Here is a 20,640-nt window from a genome sequence, read left to right as displayed (position 1 = left end):
TTAGTAGCTTAAAAATTATAAAGCTAGTATATATTTGTTCAAAGCTGGAAACAAAAGATTTGTTCAACTTAATAACAAGACAATCATATGTTCTACCTTTCATTTACTTATAAAACATCTGGGACAACTGTATTAACAACTCTGTAGACACAACCAATGTCATCAAACTTGGCTCTTGGTTATACTCAACTTCTGTGGTGCTCATGAGAGTCTATTTCACCAGACCTGTCAAGAAGTAACTTCATACTACCCTCCTCCACTGAGCCTAGAAGAAGATTTTTTTTAATCATCAGTAGCAATAAATACACTTAAATATTTTATAATCTTTGTGTGGGAAAAGAGTGAAAAACTAGAAGCCACAAAGGGAAATAACAACACATTTGACTGTACAAAAATTTAAAGTCCTTTTGGCAAAAGACACTAGAATCAAAATTAAAAGACAAACAACAAACTGGGGGAAATATCTGCAATGTATACACAAGACAAAGAGTTAACATATTTACCACATAAAAACTCTTACAAATCAAAACAGAAAAAATGTTACCGAGTTTGGGATTGACATTTACAGTGTTATATTTTAAATGGATAACCAACAAGGACCTACTGCATAGCACAAGGAACTCTGCTCAATATTATGTAACAACCTAAATGGGAAAAGAATTTGAAAAAGAATAGATACATGTATATGTATCTATATCTATAACTGAATCACTTTGCTGTATACCTGAAACTATCACAACATTGTTCATCAACTATACTCCAATATAAAATAAAAAGTTTAAAAAAATAATTTACAAAAACAGAAAAGATGAATATTACAGTAGAAAAAATATATGAACAGGCAATTGACTATTAAGTATATGAAATGATGCTCAACACTATTAATAATCAAAGAGATACAAACTGAAACAATAAAATACTCTGTTTGCCCTAGTATGGGTATGGTCTAAGATAGATGAAAAAGAATGATAAAGCTCAGTGCTGACCAGCATAGGGAAAAAGGGAACCTTATGTATTGCTGGTGAGAGCATAAATGGTGCTGTCTTTCTAAAGGGTAGTGTGTATCAAAATATAAATTTTATCTCTTCCGCCTCTAAGGATACATCTTAAGTCAATCATTGTTCAGGTGCACTAATATGTACCTACAGGGATGTTTGTGGGAGTACTGTTCACAATATCTGAAAATTGGAGCAACGTGAACATCAGTCAATGAGGCACTGGTGAAGTAACCCATGCTATAACTAACTATACAATGGAATTTCACACAGCTTGTAAAATGAAAAATGCCATCAACACATGAGTGAATAAAGAAGACTACAGTCTGTGTAGTATCACCCCATGTATGTTTTTTTTAAAGCATAAAGGAATATAGAAGACTACATACTAAATTTTTATCTATATATATATATATATATATATTTTTTTTTTTTTGCGGTACACGGGCCTCTCACTGTTGTGGCCTCTCCCGTTGCGGAGCTCAGGCTCCGGACGCGCAGGCTCAGCGACCATGGCTCACGGGCCCAGCCGCTCCGCGCATGTGGGATCTTCCCGTACCGGGGCACAAACCCGCGTCCCCTGCATCGGCAGGCGGACTCTCAACCACTGCGCCACCAGGGAAGCCCCCATACTAAATTTTTAAATGGCTGATTCTGAAATCATGTCTTGGAAAAGGGCAAGAGGCAGCATGGCTGAAAGCCCTGGGATCATTTGCACACAGGTGCCTTCCTAGAAGACTGAAATTTGGAAAGCGAAATGGAGTGATGAAGACTACAGGTAAAATCAGCTTCTCCTCTGGCCCCAGATGGCTGCTGCTCCAAGTATTGGGCCACTAGGGTAGAGGGAGATGTCTTCCACTGACAGCAGCCCTACAAATAAGGAACCATGAGCTCAATAAGGGTGAGTGGCTGAATCAAGTGGCTGAGATGCATTTTCATTTAACACCACCCAGCCAGTTATTCCTGGCTATACTGCCCTCAGGAAAAGGGAGATGAAAGCGCCTGTTGTAATACTGTGGGATGGGGATGGGGGCTGGGGAGTGCTACAAGTTCTGAGGAACTCTGTAAACAGCCCAAGGCTGGCTTTGTGAGTTGGCTCTGACCTAGGCAGAGGGGAGGATAAGGACTAAGGACGACTACTCACTTTATCAGGGAGGGAGGGAAACGACATCAAGAAAAGGGCAATGGCTTGCCTTCTGGGAGCTGTCGCAGCACGTTGAGGCAGAGTCCCTTCAGTGGCATACTCTGCAAGCTGTCGATTGGAAGAGAGAGAGACAAGCTTTGTCAAGCAAGAAACACCACGGTATAGTGGAAGCAACCTAGTGCCACCCTTAGCAGGTGCAGTGAATGTCCCTATCTGTAAGCCTAGCTGCAACATTCTAGAATCTGGTGCTCAGCCATGTGCATGGAACAGAGTGGGAGGTCCCCACAGTCTGTGAGTGACCATGCTCATCCAGTGTCAAGGCAGAGGTGAACGCTTCCAAGGCTACAGAAAGCCCACCCAATGGTAGTTAGAGAACAAGAATCACTGAGGAAGAGAATAGAGTAGATCAGGGATCTCTGGTCAAAGCAAAAAACTTTCCCTCTCATTCCTCTCTCTTCCATAGCCATGGGATCCCTAGGAGCGAGTGACTAATTTAGAAGCCCAAACCCTAGAGGTATATGGAGCATAGTTTTTTAGTGGTTGGTGCTCCAACCCTTGCTCCCTTCACCCCCACCACCCCCAAAATAGAGACAAAATCCACCTACAGCTAAATATGGACTCAGAGAGACAGTACTCTAGAAACAAAATCTCTGATGAAATACAGCTCTTGTCAAAGAAACCACAGACATCTTGCTTTGAATGTAGGCAGGGGAGAAGCTCCATCCTCCAACTTAATGCACACTCTGCCATTCAAACTCAGGCCAGAAAAGATGAAGTTAGATAAAAACAAAGAGACCCTTACTAGGAGTTCAGAGAAAAAAAATATTTCTACTTTCTTTGTAATGTTTTACTCTTGAATACTTTTAATATCGAAACAGATTTTCTAGAAACTAAAAATAATTATGGGACCAAAGACATTTATAACTTAACCACACTAACGAATTTAAAAATTTTGAGATTTGTACTCATAGAGATCAGTGAAACAGAAGTGAGAGCTCAGAAACTTTAGATATACCCATATATGGTGAATTAATTTTCAACAAAAACAGAAAGGCAATTCAACAAATGGTCCTTGAATGACTGGATAACCATTTGTGGAAGAAAGAAAGGAAGGAGGAAGGGAGGGGGAGAGAAGAAAGAGAGAAAGGAAGGAGGAATGGAAGGAAGGAAGGAAATAACTAGACCCACGCTTCCTCAAAGTCTCACAAAAGTTGACACAAAATGTATCACAGACTTTAAAGTAAAATCTAAACCTTTAAAAGGGCACAGTTGATTTTTTTGTTAATGGAAATAGTCTGTATTTTAATTGTAGTGGTGATTACATGACTGTATGTATTTGTCAAAACTCACAGAATTGAACACTAAAATGTGTGAATTTTAATGTATGTAAATTATATCTTAATTCAAAAAATTTTTAAATTATGAGTGTAAAGAAAGGATCACTTTACATAAAACCTATCAACTCTGCCACTAACCATCAAAAGTGACTTGGGCAAAACCCTAAACTTTCTGGGCTCAACTCTTTAGTAAGTATATTTAAATCAACGTAAGTGGTTCCTGAAACATATAAATATGTTTATAAATATATCTGGGGTTGACTAGAGGAGAAGAAAACATGAATTGTACAGAATTTAGAGACCATGAATTATATACAATTCAGAAACATCATTACTTCAAAATATTTCCCAGCCCTTGAAAACAACATTTAAAAGATTTGGTTTATTTTTTAACATTTGGGAACATGCTTGTTTCTTCAAAATAAAACAGTAAGATGTAAAACCAACCAAGGTCTTTCCCTCTTTTGTCATTAACAAATAAAGCTTTTAGTACAAAAGCAATACAAAGTAGCTATATTGACCATAAGCTTTGTATTTTCAGCAAGGTTGCTACACACAGCAGTTTCCCAGCAATGGAGATAAATTTTAAGACATCTGAGCCTGTCTCTTCCCTGCACATAACCTCCTGCAAAGGGGGAAATTCACTTCACAGGAGCTTGGGCACAATGCATATCCTCTGTCCTCTGCCTCACAGGCATATTGTAAGCAATGTCACCGCAGCCCAGCACTACACACATATGCAAGCTTGCCCACTGGGGTCTCATTTAGATGCATGGCTCCAGGCTGGGCTGGTACTCATAACAATCTCCTGCTGCACAGAAGCTCCATGCCTAACCCTTAGCTGCAAAGCTGGAATGGGATTTAGGACACTAACATCAGTTTCCTCTAGGCCATCCCATTAAAAGTGTATAAATGGATTTAAACTCTACTTAGAAAAATTTGGAAGAGAAGTGGACTTTTCCACTTTGGGAGGTTTAAAGGGCACAGTGTCTGAGAATCAAAGAATCTCTACATTGGAAGTTATATAGTTCCCGCTCTCATCCAAGATAGTTACACTTTATTTTAAGTACCTGAAGAGTTGTCACTTAGCTTCTGCTTTTACATACTCACCTAGGGGAATAGGAAAAACTTAGTGGCATTCCCAAATCAATTCACAATTAGGAATGGATTTTCAAATTCATAAACTACCACCTATATGCCCAACATTGTTAAATAATTTTCCCAAAAGTTTCTTTTCTTTTTTTTTTTTTTTGTGATACGCAGGCTTCTCACCATTGTGGCTTCTCCTGTTGCGGGCCACAGGCTCCAGACGCACAGGCCCAGCGGCCACAGCTCATGGGCTTATCCGCTCCGCGGCATGTGGGATCCTCCCAGACCGGGGCACGAACCCACGTCCCCTGCATCGGCAGGCAGACTCACAACCAGTGCGCCACCAGGGAAGCCCTCCCAGAAGTTTCTTATGTTGAATTAAGATCTGCCTACATATATAAAATTTCCACCAATAGATCTTTCAAAAAAATTTTAACTGAAGTATAGTTGATTTACAATGTTGTGTTAACCAATAGATCTTTTGATGCTACTGATAACAAATCTAATCTCCCTTTTTAACTCTAAGTATTTTGAAACACTTTTATTTTAATAAAATAAAAGTTTTTTTAAATTTTATTTATTTTTATTTTGCATTAAAAACTTTTTAATGTAAGCTGGCAATTCCCAGAACAGCAAAAAAATAAAGTTATTAAACAAATACATAAAATTCTACTGTCTAATAAACTGCTTATATAGTGGCTACTAAGTGCTTATTAGCATATTTCACTTCCAAAAGTAAAGAGCTTAGAAGTCATCATTCTCTTCTTTATAGCGAGCAAAAAGATGAACAAACTGAAATATCAGTGGCTTTTCTTGGACCCATTAGAGAACTGAGGATGCAAGGCTATCGGCCACCTTGAAATCTGGCAAGATGGGAGAACTCTCAGAGTCACAGCTGAGATCTGCTTAACTGGAGCAGAAGTGCTAGAGCCATAAACTGGTAGGGGCACATAAATGGTAAATGTGATGAATCGCTGGAGGCTGAGGGTAAACTAACATAAGAGTAAGAATCTCTTGGGGGGTTCAGCCTTAGGGGGCATCCACACTTCTGTGGGTTTTACCTCCAAGAGCCCCACCAGGTTCTTGTGATAAAATGCCAAGAAAGGTCCCCTCAGGGCTGTGGCAGGGGGAGGGGAAAAGTAATCACTGTGAAATATACCCAGAGCATTGCCCTACAAATGCCCATTCTTCAAGGGGAAGGACTTTGCTGAAGACTTATCTGACCTGGAGGAAGGGCATTTCTCCAACCCCAGCCCTCTCTCTAGTTTTCCTGCCTCACTGAAGGCTGGGGAGAGCTAAAATACACTTGTGAAGGTCACATCCAGTGACATAGGCCCACTAAAAGACTGAGATTTAATTATAAGATTATAGATCACTTCCCCTCCCCTATGCTTTACCACTATATCATTAGTATTACAGTATAGTAACAGTGGGATTGCAGCTGAAAGAGCTTTGAGACACAGACTGTATTTAAGGAAGTCCTTAGTGCAGCCCTAAAACAACAAGAGAGACAAAAGTAAGGACTTCACTAGAAAAATGTGAAGGCCTCTGGCACCTACAAGTACAGAAAACATTAAACACAGCACAACTCCTAAGTAGATTAATATTAAAATGGAAATCGAAAAAAAAAGCTGGGGTAGCAATACTTGTATCAGAAAAAATAGACTTCAAGACAAAGACCATTCAAGAGACAAAGAAAGACATTACCTAAAGATCAAGGGATCAATCTAAGAAGAAGATATAACAATTGTAAATATATATGCACCCAACATAGGAGCACCTAAATACATAAAGCAAATATTAACAGACATAAAGGGAGAAACTGACAGTAACACAATATTAGTACAGGGCTTTAACATCCCACTTACATCAATCGACATATCAACCAAACAGAAAATCAATAAGGAAACACTGGCCTTAAATGACACATTAGACCATATGGACTTAATAGATATATACAGAAATTCCATCCAAAAGCAGCAGAATATGAATTCTTTTCAAGTGCACGTGGAACATTCTCTAGGATAGATCACATGCTAAACCACAAAACAAGCCTTGGTAAATTTAAGAAAACTGAAATCATATCAAGAATATTTTCTGAACCATAATACTATGAGACCAGAAACCAAATACAAGAAAAAAAAATGTAAAAAACACAAACACTTGGAGGCTAAACAATAGGCTATTAAACAACCAATGGATCACCGAAAAAAATCAAAGAGGAAATAAAAAAAAATACCTGAGACAAATGAAAATGAAAACACAATGATCCAAAATCTATGGTACAGAGAACTTCCCTGGTGGTCCAGCAGTTAAGAATCCACCTTCCAATGCAGGGGATGCAGGTTCGATCCCTGGTTGGGGAACTAAAATCCCATATGCCATGGGGCAACTAAGTCCGCATGCCACAACTACTGAGCCCATGTCCCACAACTAGAGAGCCCATATGCCACAACTACAGAGCCCACATGCTCTGGAGCCCAGGAACCACAACTACAGAGCCCATGTGCTCTGGAGCCCATGAGCCACAACTAGAGAGCCCACACACCACAACTACTGAGCCTGTGCACTCTGGAGCCCACGCACCACAACTAGAGAGAAACCCACATGCCACAGCAAAGATCCTGTGCATCGCAATGAAGCTCCCACATTCCACAACTAAGACCCAACATAGCCAAATAAATAAATAAGAAATAAGAATTTTTTTAAAATTATATTTATTCATTTATTTATTTATTTATTCTTGGCTGCATTAGGTCTTAGTTGCAGCACATGGGATCTTTCATTGAAGCACGTGGGCTCTTCATTGCAGCACACGGGCTTCTGTCTAATTGTGGCGCGTGGGCTCCAGAGCATATGGGCTCAGTAGTTTAGGAGTGCAGGCTCTCTAGTTGTGGTGCATGGGCTCCAGAGCATGCGGGCTCCGTAGTTGCAGAGTGCAGGCTCTCTAGTTGTGGCGTGTGGGCTCTAGAGCACATGGGCTCAGTAGCTGTAGCACATGGGCTTAGTTGCCCCATGGCATGTGGGATCTTAGTTCCCTGCAGGGATCGAACCCACGTCCCCTGCATTGGAAGGCGGATTCTTAACCACTGGACCACCACGGATGTCCAAATAAATATTTAAAAAGAAAAAAAAAAATCTATGGTACACACAAAAAGAGGTTCTAAGAGATAAGTTTACAGTGACATAAGCTTACCTCAGAAAATAAGAAAAATCTCAAATAAACAACCTAACTTTACACCTAAAGGAACTAGAAAAAGAAGAACAAACAAAATCCAAAGTTAGTAGAAGGAAAGAACTCAGAAAGATCAAAGCAGAAATAAATGAAATAGAGACTAAAAATATAATAGAAAATATCAGTAAAACAAAGCTGGGTCTTTGAAAAGATAAACAAAATTGATAAATCTTTAGCCAGATGCATCAAGAAAAAAGACAGAGGGCTCAGGTCAATAAAAAAAGAAATGAAAAAGAAGTTACAACCAATACCACAGAAATACAAAGGATCATCAGAGATTACTAAAAACAACATATGCCAATCAAATGGACAACCTAGAAGAAGTAGACAAATTCCTAGAAATGTACAATCTCCCAAGACTGAACCAGGAAGAAACTGAAAATAAGAACAGATTAATTACCAGTAATGAAACTGAATCAGTAATTAAAAAAAAAAAAAAGCAAAACAAAACAAAAACCTCCCAACAAACAAAAGTCCAGGATATGATGGCTTCACAGTTGAATTCTACCAAACATTTAGAGAAGAGTTAGCACCTCTCCTTCTCAAACTATTCCCCAAAATTGCAGAGGAAAGAATGCTTCTGAACTAATCCTGTGAGGCCAGCATCACCCTGACACCAAAACCAGACAAAGATATCACAAAAAAGAAATTTACAAGCCAATACCACTGATGAACATAGCTGCAAAAATCTTCAACAAAATATTAACAAACTGAATCCAACAATATATTTAAAAGATAATAAACTATGATTAAGTTGAATTTGTCCCAGGGATGCCAGGATGGTTCAGCATACACAATTCAATCAATGTGATACATCATCTCAACAATCTGAAGACGAAAAACCATATAATCCCCTCAATAGATGCTGAAAAAGCTTTTGACAAAATTCAACATTGGTTTATGATAAAAAGCTCTCCAGAAATTGGGTACAGAGGGAACATACCTAGACATAATAAAGGCGATATTTAAGCCCACAGCTAACATCATACTCAACAGTGAAAAGCTGAAAGCATTTCCTCTATGATCAGGAATGAGAAAGGATGCCCACTCTCACCTTTATTCAACATAGTATTGGCAGTCCCAGCCACAGCAATCAGACAAGAAGTAAGAGGAATCCAAATTGGAAAGAAAGAAGTAAAACTGTCACTGTTTGTCGACAACATAATACTATAAATAGAAAATCCTACCCCCCAAAATTTAAAAACTACTAGAGCTCATCAATGAATTCAATAAAGTTTCAGGATACAAAAATCTGTTTCATTTCTATACACTATAAATGAACTATCAGAAAAAGAAATTAAGGAAACAATCCCATTTACAACCACATCAAAAATAATAATATACCTAGGAATAAACTTACCTAAGGAGGTAAAAAAAAAAAGCAAACCTGTACTTGGAACACTATAAGACACTGATGAAAGAACTGAAGACAACACAAACAAATAGAAAGATATATACCATGTTTATAGACTAGAAGAATTAATATTGTTAAAATGTCCTTACTACCTGAAGCAATCTACAGATTCAATGCAATCCCTATCAAAATACCAATGGTGGGCTTCCCTGGTGGCACAGTGGTTGAGAGTCTGCCTGCCGATGCAGGGGACACAGGTTCATGCCCCGGTCCGGGAAAATCCCACATGCTGCGGAGCGGCTGGGCCCGTGAACCATGGCTGCTGAGCCTGCGCGTCCGGAGCCTGTGCTCCTCCATGGGGAGGCCACAGCAGTGAGAGGCCCCCATACCGCAAAACAAACAAACAAACAAACAAACAAAAAATACCAATGGTATTTTTCACAGAACTAGACCAAATAATTTAAGAATTTGTATGGAAACACAAAAGACACCAAGTAGACGAAACCACCTTGAGAAAGAATAACAGAGCTGGAGGTATCATGCTGACTTCAGACTATGCTACAAAGCTAAGTAATCAAAACAGGATGGTACTGGCACAAAAACAGACACATAGGTCAATGGAACAGAATTGATAGAGGAAGCAAGAAAATACAATGGAGAAAATAAAGTCTCTTCAATAAGTGGTGCTGGGAAAATTGGACAGCTACATGTAAAAGAATGAAATTAGAACATTTCTCACACCACACACAAAAATAAACTCAAAATGGATTAAAGACCTAAACGTAAGACCAGATACTATATAACTTCTAGAGGAAAACATAGGCAGAACACTCTTTGACATAAATTGCAGCAGTATCTTTATGAATCCATCTGCTAGAATAATGGAAATAAAACAAAAATAAACAAATGGGACCTAATTTAAAACTTTTGCACAGCAAAGGAAACCATAAACAAAATGAAAAGACAACGTAGAGAACAGGAGAAAGTATTTGCAAATGATGCAACTGACAATGGGTTAATCTCCAAAATATACATCAGCTCATACAGCTCAATATTCAAAAAATATTCAAAAAAAAATGTTTAATGATTATCCAGTATTGGTGAAAGATGTAGGGAGAAAAGGTTACATCACACACCACTGACATATAAACTGATACCGTTTTTTTTGGAGGCTAATTTGGCAACTCCTACCAAAATGTATAATAAACTTACCCTTTGATCCAATTTTACTTCTAGAAACCTATCCTGCAGAAATATTTGTACCAGTACACACAGATCTGCATGAATGTTCACTGCAGCACTGTTTGTAATAGAAAGAGAAAGGGAAAGAGGGAAAGGGGGAGAGAGAGATAAAGACAGGAGGGGAAGAAAGGAGAGGAAAGAGCCTAAACTCATTAACATGGGACTGAAAAAATAACAAACAAAAAAACAAACAACCTAATCAAAAATGGGCAGAAGGGGCTTCCCTGGTGGCGCAATGGTTGAGAGTCCGCCTGCCGATGCAGGGGACACGCATTTGTGCCCTGGTCCGGGAAGATCCCACATGCCATGGAGTGGCTGGGCCCATGAGCCATGGCCACTGAGCCTGCGCGTCCGGAGCCTGTGCTCCACAACGGGAGAGGCCACAGCAGTGAGAGGCCCGCGTACCGCAAAAAAAAAAAAAAGGGCAGAAGACCTTAACAAGACATTTCTCCAAAGAAGACATACAGATGACTGTAGGCACATGAAAAGATGCTCAACACTGCTAATTATTAGAGAAATGCAAATCAAAACTACAATGAGGCATCACCTCACATTGGTCAGAATAGCCATCACCAAAAATTCTACAAATAATAAACGCTGGAGAGAGTGTGGAGCAAAAGGAACACTCCTGGTGGGAATGTAAATTGGTACAGCCACTATGGGTATGGGAAACAGTACGGAGGTTCCTTAGAAAACTAAAAATATAGCTGCCATATGATCCTGCAGTCCCACTCCTGGGCATGTATCTGGAATAAACATTATTCAAAAAGATATGTGCACCCCAATGTTCATTGCAGCAGTACTGACAATAGCCAAGACATGGAAGCAACCTAAATTTCCATTGACAGGTGAATGGATAAAGAAGATGTGGTATATTTATACAATTGAATATTACTCAGCCATAAAAATGAATGAAATAATGCCATTAGCAACAACATGGATAGACATAGAGATTACCATGCTAAGTGAAGTAAGCCAGACAAAGACAAACATCATATATCATTTATATGCAGAATCTTTTAAAAAAATGATACAAATGAATTTATATACAAAACATAAATAGACCCACCAGCATAGAAAACAAATTTATGGTTACCAAAGGTGAAAGGTGGGGTAGGGATAAATTAGGAGTTTGGGATTAACATCACACTACTATATTTAACACAGATAACCAACAAGAACCTACTGTATAGCACAGGGAACTGTACTCAATATTTTGTAATAACCTATAAGGAAAAAGAATCTGAAAAAAATAGATATTTATATATGTATAACTGAATCACTTTGCTGTATTCCTGAAACTAACACATTATAAATCAAGTATACTTCAATTTAAAAAAATGTTAAGGTACTTCCTTTATGCCTGAAGAGTCATGTTTTCCCCAAAGGGAGGATAATGTTATTCAACATTTTGGCTGTAGAGGGGCTTACTTGGTGGCGCAGTGGTTAAGAATCCACCTGCCAATGCAGGAGACAGGTTCGAGCCTAGTCCAGGAAGATCCCATGTGCTGCGGAGCAACTAAGCCCATGCACCACAAACTACTGAGCCTGCGTGCCACAACTACTGAAGTCCGTGCAATTAGAGCCCATGCTCCACAACAAGAGAAGCCACCTCAATGAGAAGCCCATGCACCACAACAAAGAGTAGCCACCACTTGCAGCAACTAGAGAAAGCCCATGCACAGCCATGAAGACCCAACGCAGCCAAAAATAAATAAATAAATAAAATTTTTTATTAAAGTGGAAGGAATCACTACTCAATATTGAGGTTTAAAAACAAACAAAAATTTTGGCTGTAGAATGTCGGGACAAGAGGAGATGACCTGAAGGGGCGGTGTCAAGAGATGGTGAGAAGACTCAGTCCTCAAAGGAATAAATCTTTCTCTCCACAAGTCCATATCCATTACTATACTAACGTTACTTCTCAGCTATCTCCTTTGATATATCATGGGTTGCCAACCTCTGCAATAAAACATTGTATTTTAGGAAACATGTCTTTTGTTCTCAGAAAGAAAGCAGTGAGAGAAAAAGAAAGGAAGCAATAAATAAAGCAAACACTTTATGCAACAGCTATGATCGGTGACTTCATCTATTATTTAAACCTACTTAATCTAACCTTCACATTTTTACAGATGGGAAAACTGAGTTCAGAAAGATTAAGTAAAATTTGCCATCAAATTTTACAGTTTGATAGACTAGGAGTCAACTGAAGTCTAATTCTAAAGCATGATTGCTTTTTACTATGCCATATTCCTCTCAGAGAAAACTAATCGGGATGAAAATACAAATATATCAGAGTCCTAAGCTAAATCTTCTAGCTTGAATACTTATTTAACAGTGGTTACTTCTGAATGTTATTTCAGAGGACTTTCCCCTCACACTTTATATATTTCTTGGTTAATTTTCTTTTCTTTTTTGATTTTTTAAATGAGCAATAATAGTACTTTAGCAAATAGAAGACTATTAAGGAAATACTAAGTTATGTATGTAAAGCTGAACTAGACTGGTAAAAAAATTTTTTTAATGATTATCCAGTATTGGTGAAAGATGTAGGGAGAAAAGGTTACATCACACACCACAGACACGTAAACTGATACTGGTTTTTTTGGAGGCTAATTTGGCAACTCCTACCAAAATGTATAATAAACTTACTATTTGATCCAATTTTACTTCTAGAAATCTATCCTGCAGAAATATTTGTACCAGTACACACAGATCTGCATGAATGTTCACTGCAGCACTGTTTGTAATAGAAAGAGAAAGAAAGGGAAAGAGGGAAAGGGGGAGAGAGAGAGAAAGACGGGAGGGGAAGAAAGGAGAGGAAAGAGCCTAAACTCATTAACATGGGACTGAAAAAATAACATATAGTAAACCTGAATCATGGATATAAATAAGTAGATTCTAGAATGAGAACATCTATGTGCACTGCCATGAAAGCACATATTTGTACTAACAAGGAACATATGTATAAGTACTAATTTGGAGGGACTTCCCCAGCAGTCCAGTGGTTAAGATTCCATGCTCCCAATGCAGGGGGCACAGGTTCAATCCCTGGTGCGTGAACTAAGATCCCACATGCCACACAACGCGGCAAAAAAAAAAAGTACTCATTTGGAAACTGATATAAAATATCATTAAGTGAAGAAAAGAAATCAGAATATATATGAAATGATGCCATTATATTTTTAAAGTGTGAATATAAGTTCTAGATACATAAACAGAACTACAGAATGTGTAGTCATACAGATCTAGAAAAACTCACACAGAAAACCCTTCATACCTTCATAGTGATTGCTTCTGGAGATTGGCGTGGGATTGGGTATTTGTAAAGGTGACTTTCACTTTCACTTTTACCTTGGCTGAGTTTGACCAACATTTTCTGTAAAAGCACCAGCAAGTAAATATTTTAGGCTTGTGGGCCATATGGTCTCTGTTGCAACTACTCAACTCTGCCACTGATAAAGGTGTGTGGGTATATTCAATAAAATGTTATTTATGAGCACTGAAATTTAAATTTCATATAACTTTTACATGTCACAAAATATTATTATTCATTTTTCAACCATTTCAATGTAGAAACCATTCTTAGCTCCTGGGCTGTAGAAGAACAGTTGCCTGGTTGAATTTGGCCTGGGGGCTATAGTTTTGGAGCTACAGATAAAATTTTAATATATTGGGTTAAATAAAATACATTTTTATTTAATCTCACCTGTTTCTTTTTACTTTGTTTAATGTAGCTACTAGAAAATTTTAAATTATGTATGTGATTCACATTGTATTTGTATTGGACAGAATTGTTCTACAATAAAATACTCCAACAGTATTTTGAATTGTTTTTCAACAAGATTCTATTACTTCAGTAACTGTAATAATATTGAGCAGATATCAATAATGCCTATAATCTACAAATCAAATATTTACATAATTTTGAGAAATTATATTGTAAATATTTTTAAGGAGATTGTTTTATTACTGCAGTAATTACAGAAAAAAATCTTTTTATCACTGCTCTATTAACTCTGCTTATAGTCACTAGAAACTTCCAAACTTTCTGCTGTCCTTATAAAGAAAATGTACAGAAAACAAATATCCAGTTGAATAGTAAGTTTTTAAACTTTATCTAGATAGCCATCAGAATAGTCTGACAATGTAAGAATAGTTTCATTAACAATAGCTACTCAAATATCACATAAATCCTAATCTATCACCCTTGTAGAGAGGAAGGAAAGAAGTATCTTTGTGATCTCTTTCCCACTCCTTTTCAGAATATTTTTTCATTAGAAAAGATATATGCACCCCTATGTTCACTGCAGAATTACTTACAACAGCCAAGATATGAAAGCAACCTAGGTGTTCATCAATAGATGAATGGATAAAGAAGATGTGATGTATTTATACAGTGGAATATTACTCAACCATAAAAAAGAATGAAATCTCGGCATTTGTGATAACATGGATAGGCCTATTATGCTAAGTGAAACAAGTCATACAAAGAAAGACAAATACTGTATGAGTTCATTTACATGTGGAATCTAAAAAAATGAACAAACATAACAAAACATAAACAGAATTATAGATACAGAGAACAAACAGGTGTTTGCCAGGGTGAAGGGGAGTAATGGGAGAAAAATAAATAGGTGAGGAAGATTATGAGGTACAAACTTTCAGCTGCAAAATAAATGAGTCATGGGTATGAAAGGTACAGTGTAGAGAACATAGTCAATAACTATGTAATGTCTTCGTATGGTAATGTATCAAAACTAGACTTATCGTGGTGATCAGTTTGAAATGTACAGAAATATCAAATCACTATGTTGTGTAACAGGAACTAACATAGCGTTGTAGGTCAATTATACTTCAAAACCAACCAAACAAACAAACAAATTCATAGAAAAAGAGATCAGACTTTTGGTTACCAGAGGTGGGGGGTGAGGGGAGGGAGAACTGGATGAAGGTGGTCAAAAGGTACAAACTTCCAGTTATAAGACAAATTAACACTAGGGATGTAATGTACAACATGATAAATACAATTAACACTGATATATGTTATATATGAAAGTTAAGATAGTAAATCCTAAGAGTTCCCATCACAAGAAAAACAGTTATTTCTATTTCTTTATTTCTCATATTTTGTACCTATATGAGATAATGGAAATTCACTAAACTTATAATCACTTCACGATGTATGTAAATAAAATCATTATGCCGTATACCTTAAACTTACACATTGCTGTATGCCAACTATATCTCAATACACCTGGAAGAAAAAAGAAAATTTTTTCACTTGAATCACTGTCAATGTCAATCACACTTTAAGTTCTCTTCTATTATGACTATCAAATGAGATAAACACCTAAAGTTCACGAACATACCTAGCACATTAGTAAAAGATTACTGTTAGTGGGTTTCAGGATTTTAGCCTTATCTCCACCTTATAAATGGGGTATGTTCTAAAAAGTTCATTAGTAAGTCAATTGTTTAGAACCTGGCATGTATATATATATACATACACATATATATGTACACACAAGCATCATTCACATGTACATATAATTTAAAATAATAAAGTAATACACACATACGTACATACAATTTAAAAGTACCATTTCAAGATCAGAATATGGATGCCAAGAATAAGTTTCCTCTTTCTGGTACCAGAAGGGCTCCCTTCCCAATTTTCTAAAGCACTCAGGACACTCCTGATAATCACCTGATAAATAGCAATCACTTGATAAATTCTTGGTTAATAATTGTGTATGTTCACTACAGACTTTTTTTGTTTGGGAGCACTTTTTGTATGAAAAGGAGAAAAAATAATATGATAATATGATTAATATAGTATCTTCTTATATTTAGAGGGCTTTATGGGAGACCAGACTTATAAATTTGGCATCAAAGGGTTGAATTGGGACTGATATCTGCAAATGAGAGGGACACAGTTAGCCTCAGTATAAGAACTTTCTAATAACCAAAGTGTAACAATGTTGTGGTTTTTATGAAATCTTGTTTGAAAAGTGTGGAGTTCAGTCCTGGAACATCAGAAGGCTACACATCTGGACCATATTACTTACTTTGCTCCCACCCCTCAGTTACCTTAATTGAGCTGATTTGGTGTTGAGGTCTCAAATTTTTGAGGAATGGCCACTAAAACAAGCTAACTTTAGGAAATAACTCTGCTAGAAAAAATACTATTAAGAATGTTACAGTATTCAGTGTTTCCTATATGAAGCCCCCTGTGAGGAATTTCTTTTACAGCGCTTCTTTTCCTGAAGAATTGAGGTGGGGGTGGGGGTGGTGCTTGTTTTTGGTTTTGTTTTGTTTTTTCCCCTAAAAATAAGGAAAGTGTTAACTGGCTTTTTCAGGTGACCACTAGGAAGGTTACAGCCAAGGTTGAGGTTCAACTACAGGAACTTGGTAGGCTTTATGGCCCATAGATTTGATGCTTTTTTCAGCCATATCCTAACTTCTTACTATTACAAGATCCTTATTTACGAGGTCATGATTCTAACTAAATGTTTGAAGTACACAAACATATTTATTTAAAAGCTGCCTCATATCCTTTATGAATCAAGGCAGAAGAAGAAGTATATAATTAAGCTTTTCTTTTTTGCATTATATAACTAATTCCCCCTGAGTCTATGTCAAAACATTTACATGAGAGATACAACTTTCTGCTTGAATATATGGAAATGTGGCAATCTATACATACATAGAAAGCTAAGGACAATTGTGGTTAGACTTTCTGGGGTATGAAAAGTGTTTGATTTTCATGAGTATTTACCTATATTCATTTATTGCCTATGTAGTTAAATGCAGGCACATATGGAAAACTGAAAAGACAGAACATTCTTCATTTCTCCTTTTGAAACGGGTATAGAACACTCTGATTTGATCATTTAAGATCCGTGACCAAATCAACTTTTTATGCCACATAAATTTTTTTTTCAAGAGCAGAGCATTTAAACAACACTTGTACCTACTAAACCTGGGTTTTATGTGAAAATGATTCCAGAGGGCACTGGAAACCCCAGGTTTCTTTTCTATCCTCTCCTGTCTTTAGAAAGCAATTCCTAAACCACCATTTCCATCACCCTTTTAATCTCTGCAAATTGTTCATAAGAGCTGCAGCAAGGCAGTCTGTCATCAATTATGTTCATAATGACAGATCAATCATATATGCACTACCACTGATTATTCTAAAGAAATATTGCATTTAAAAGAATTAACTCTAGAAGAAATCATCACACATACCAGACTATTTATAGAAAACTAAAACTTCATATGTGAAATAGTTTTCTTTCAGATCTTTCAGAGTATTTTATATGTTTATAACAGTAAGCATACAAAACACAAATCAAAACAATGACTTTGTATTCCATCATTTTATATGTTTATAACAGTAAGCATACAAAATACAAATCAAAACAATGACTTTGTATTCCATCATCTAACTCCTAGAACAACTTATGCACAACATCCAACCGTAATACACCCTTCACAGTTCAAGATTTATTTATCCTATTAAAAGGTGAACTTTAAACAATTATAAATTCTATTTTAAATTTCTTTTATACTGTGTAATTTTAAAAAAAATCTTTCACCCACTGAAGTTTGCCATTTATTCTTCCAGTTAGTTTTGTTAGCTTTTTAAACTATTTTGCATATACATATATGCTTTTTATTTTAGAAGAGATGACCTACTCCAAATTTTACCTATTTCTTCTGTGAGATAATATTTATTTCTAAAGACATGCTGTATGCCAATGATAAATTGCTTTCATTCAAGCTGGTACTGATTTTCTCAAGTAATTCTCACTTGGCATTTTTGGCCAAATTCCAATAGCTAGTAGCTTGTGACACTCGAGAAATTTCCACTAATTCTAAAAGCAAAAAACTGTTTGAATCATCTTTTCAGTATTACCTCATGTAATTCCCTACACAGTTACAAGATCAAATTTAGTACCTAATTTTCAAATACTTAATAAACACTAGGTTTACTGAAGAGTCATCTCATTATTAGTTCACTTAACTGGGTATTTTGAGGCAATATTTAGTAACCTTCAAGTCCATCTGACAGGTATGTTGTGATTCAAGACTCATTTTACTAGGTTTTTATTTTTTGGTTTTTTGTTTGTTTGTTTTTGGGGTTTTTTTAATTTTTTCGTTTTTTTAAAGGAAATCTTATGAGGAAACTTTCATCAATCAGTTCTCCTCACTGCACTCAGTGTCTGTATAAAGTAGATTAATAAAATTATTTCATATCAAGCTTTGTAAAGCGAATTATTGAACCAAAAATTAAATTGTTTAAAATCTACCAAAACTTACATTGATTTATGAGGTGAACACTAGCCTACTGCATCAAGCACAATTCTCAACCTAGAATGCAGATAGAGACATAACAAATAGCTCCACAACATTCATCTTACACAGAACAAAAAAGGGCAACATTGAGCAACATTCTCTAATTAAGTTAATTTCATAGTTCTTTCTTCTAAACTGTGTATAATAAAACTTTATTAATAAATGCAACAATTAATTTATCAAAATGCCCCAAATTGAAGTTTCTCCTTCAAGTAAATGATAGGTGTAAAGACTGATACGTTCCTTGATAATCACAAATTAATTTGTAAACATAAGGTGATACATCTTTTTTCTTTTTTTTTTTTTTGCAGTACGCGGGCCTCTCACTGTTGTGGCCTCTCCCCCAGCGGCTCCGCGGCATGTGATCTTCCTGGATCGGGGCACGAACCAGCGTCCCCTGCATCAGCAGGTGGACTCTCAACCACTGCACCACCAGGGAAGCCCAGGTGATACATCTTTAATGTGACGTGTAGGAGAGAAAGAGACTTTAAATTCAATGAACCTTAGATTTGGAAAAATTGAGTGCACTTGAGAAAAAAAGTTATAAAAGTATATATTTTTAAAAGCTATATGTATTCATGCAGGTATGTGTAGAGATATGGTACAACCTTTAGAATGTCTAGCTCCTCACACAAAATTATAAATAGAAATACGATTTTGCTTAAAATTCAAAGCATTCTTTTTTCCTATAAAAGAAACATTTAATTACATTCCAAGACATGTAAAAAATGTCAGATATTGTTCAATGGAAATGCTATTATATTCTAAAATGTTTAAACTTTCTGTGTAAGCAAGATATACAAGTAAACTTGTTATCACAATAAAGAATATATTTCAATATTGCCCTTGTTTCCCATATCATGTATTTATTACTCTAAAAATAATTTTTATGGACTTCCCTGGTGGCACAGTGGTTAAGAATCTGCCTGCCAATGCAGGGGACATGGGTTCGAGCCCTGGTCTGGGAAGATCCCACATGCCGTGGAGCAACTAAGCCTGTGCACCACAACTACTGAGCCTGTGCTCTAGAGCCCGCGAGCCACAACTACCGAGCCCGTGTACCACGACTACTGAAGCCTGCGCACCTAGAGCCCGTGCTCTGCAACAAGAGAAGCCACTGCAAGGAGAAACCGGCACACCGCAACAGAGTAGCCCCTGCTTGCTGCAACCAGAGAAAGCCTGCCAGCAGCAATGAAGACCCAACACAACCAAAAATTAATTAATTAAAAAAATAAATACATAAAAATAAAAATAATTTTTAAAACAGAAAAATTTAAATTTCTAGCTTAAGCTCATAATCCTAGGGTGAGAGAGTTGTGCCATACTGGTCAATTTTCATATTTTTACCCCTTTGGTGTAGCCTAACGTTATTATCCACTAGAAGGGGAGGTTTCTAGTTTTTCTTTTTGTTTTTTAAGAACCATTTAATTGGCCCTCATTATTATGATGATTCCAACAACAATCATGTCTTAACACCTACTACTCATTCTCACATTGTACTAATAATCATTTAAATTTAAAATGTATTCATTGGTCAGAAAACTATTTTCAATCTAAAAATCTGAGTATCAGGAAAGACTGAATCAAGATTTTTTTAATAGGAGTTAAACTGCAAGGAATTTGCATTTGTGAAGAAATTATGAAAGGATGAGGTGGGGGGTGTCCAGTTCTCTAGCCTCTTCCTCCTGTCCTCCCAAGGAGAGAGAGTCCCACTCCCCTCGGTCCTAGCTACATTTCAGCACACCAGGGAAAGACCTGAGGGTTAAGAGATGGAGGCTTGGCGGGGACGCATGTGGGTATTGTGGAAACCCTCCCCTCTGCCATCCCCCGTTGCAGGAGGAGGAGGGAGAAATAACAAAGTCATATAAATACAAGTGTAAAAT

General features: G+C 36.9%; 1 protein-coding gene across 2 annotated transcripts in view; it reads left to right on the top strand.

The window, feature by feature from the left end:
* The window catches only part of NKX2-2 (NK2 homeobox 2), an 82,310-nt gene extending 62,388 nt beyond the window's left edge, over positions 1-19,922 (top strand). The window contains exons 4-5 of one of the 2 annotated variants that reach the window (XM_067011782.1): positions 19,069-19,203; positions 19,696-19,922. In XM_067011782.1, coding sequence (XP_066867883.1) covers positions 19,069-19,203; positions 19,696-19,751 — 191 coding nt within the window. In that variant the 3' untranslated portion in view covers positions 19,752-19,922. Of the gene's footprint in view, positions 1-19,068; positions 19,287-19,695 lie in introns of those variants that run through there. The other variant, XM_067011783.1, reaches the window with a different exon arrangement.
* The last annotated feature ends 718 nt before the right edge of the window (positions 19,923-20,640 follow it).

This window comes from Kogia breviceps, chromosome 14 (genome assembly GCF_026419965.1).
Source record: "Kogia breviceps isolate mKogBre1 chromosome 14, mKogBre1 haplotype 1, whole genome shotgun sequence".
Taxonomy (NCBI): domain Eukaryota; kingdom Metazoa; phylum Chordata; class Mammalia; order Artiodactyla; family Physeteridae; genus Kogia; species Kogia breviceps.
The sequence above is the reverse complement of the archived record's forward strand: the minus strand, read 5'-3'. Positions and strand labels throughout refer to the sequence as shown.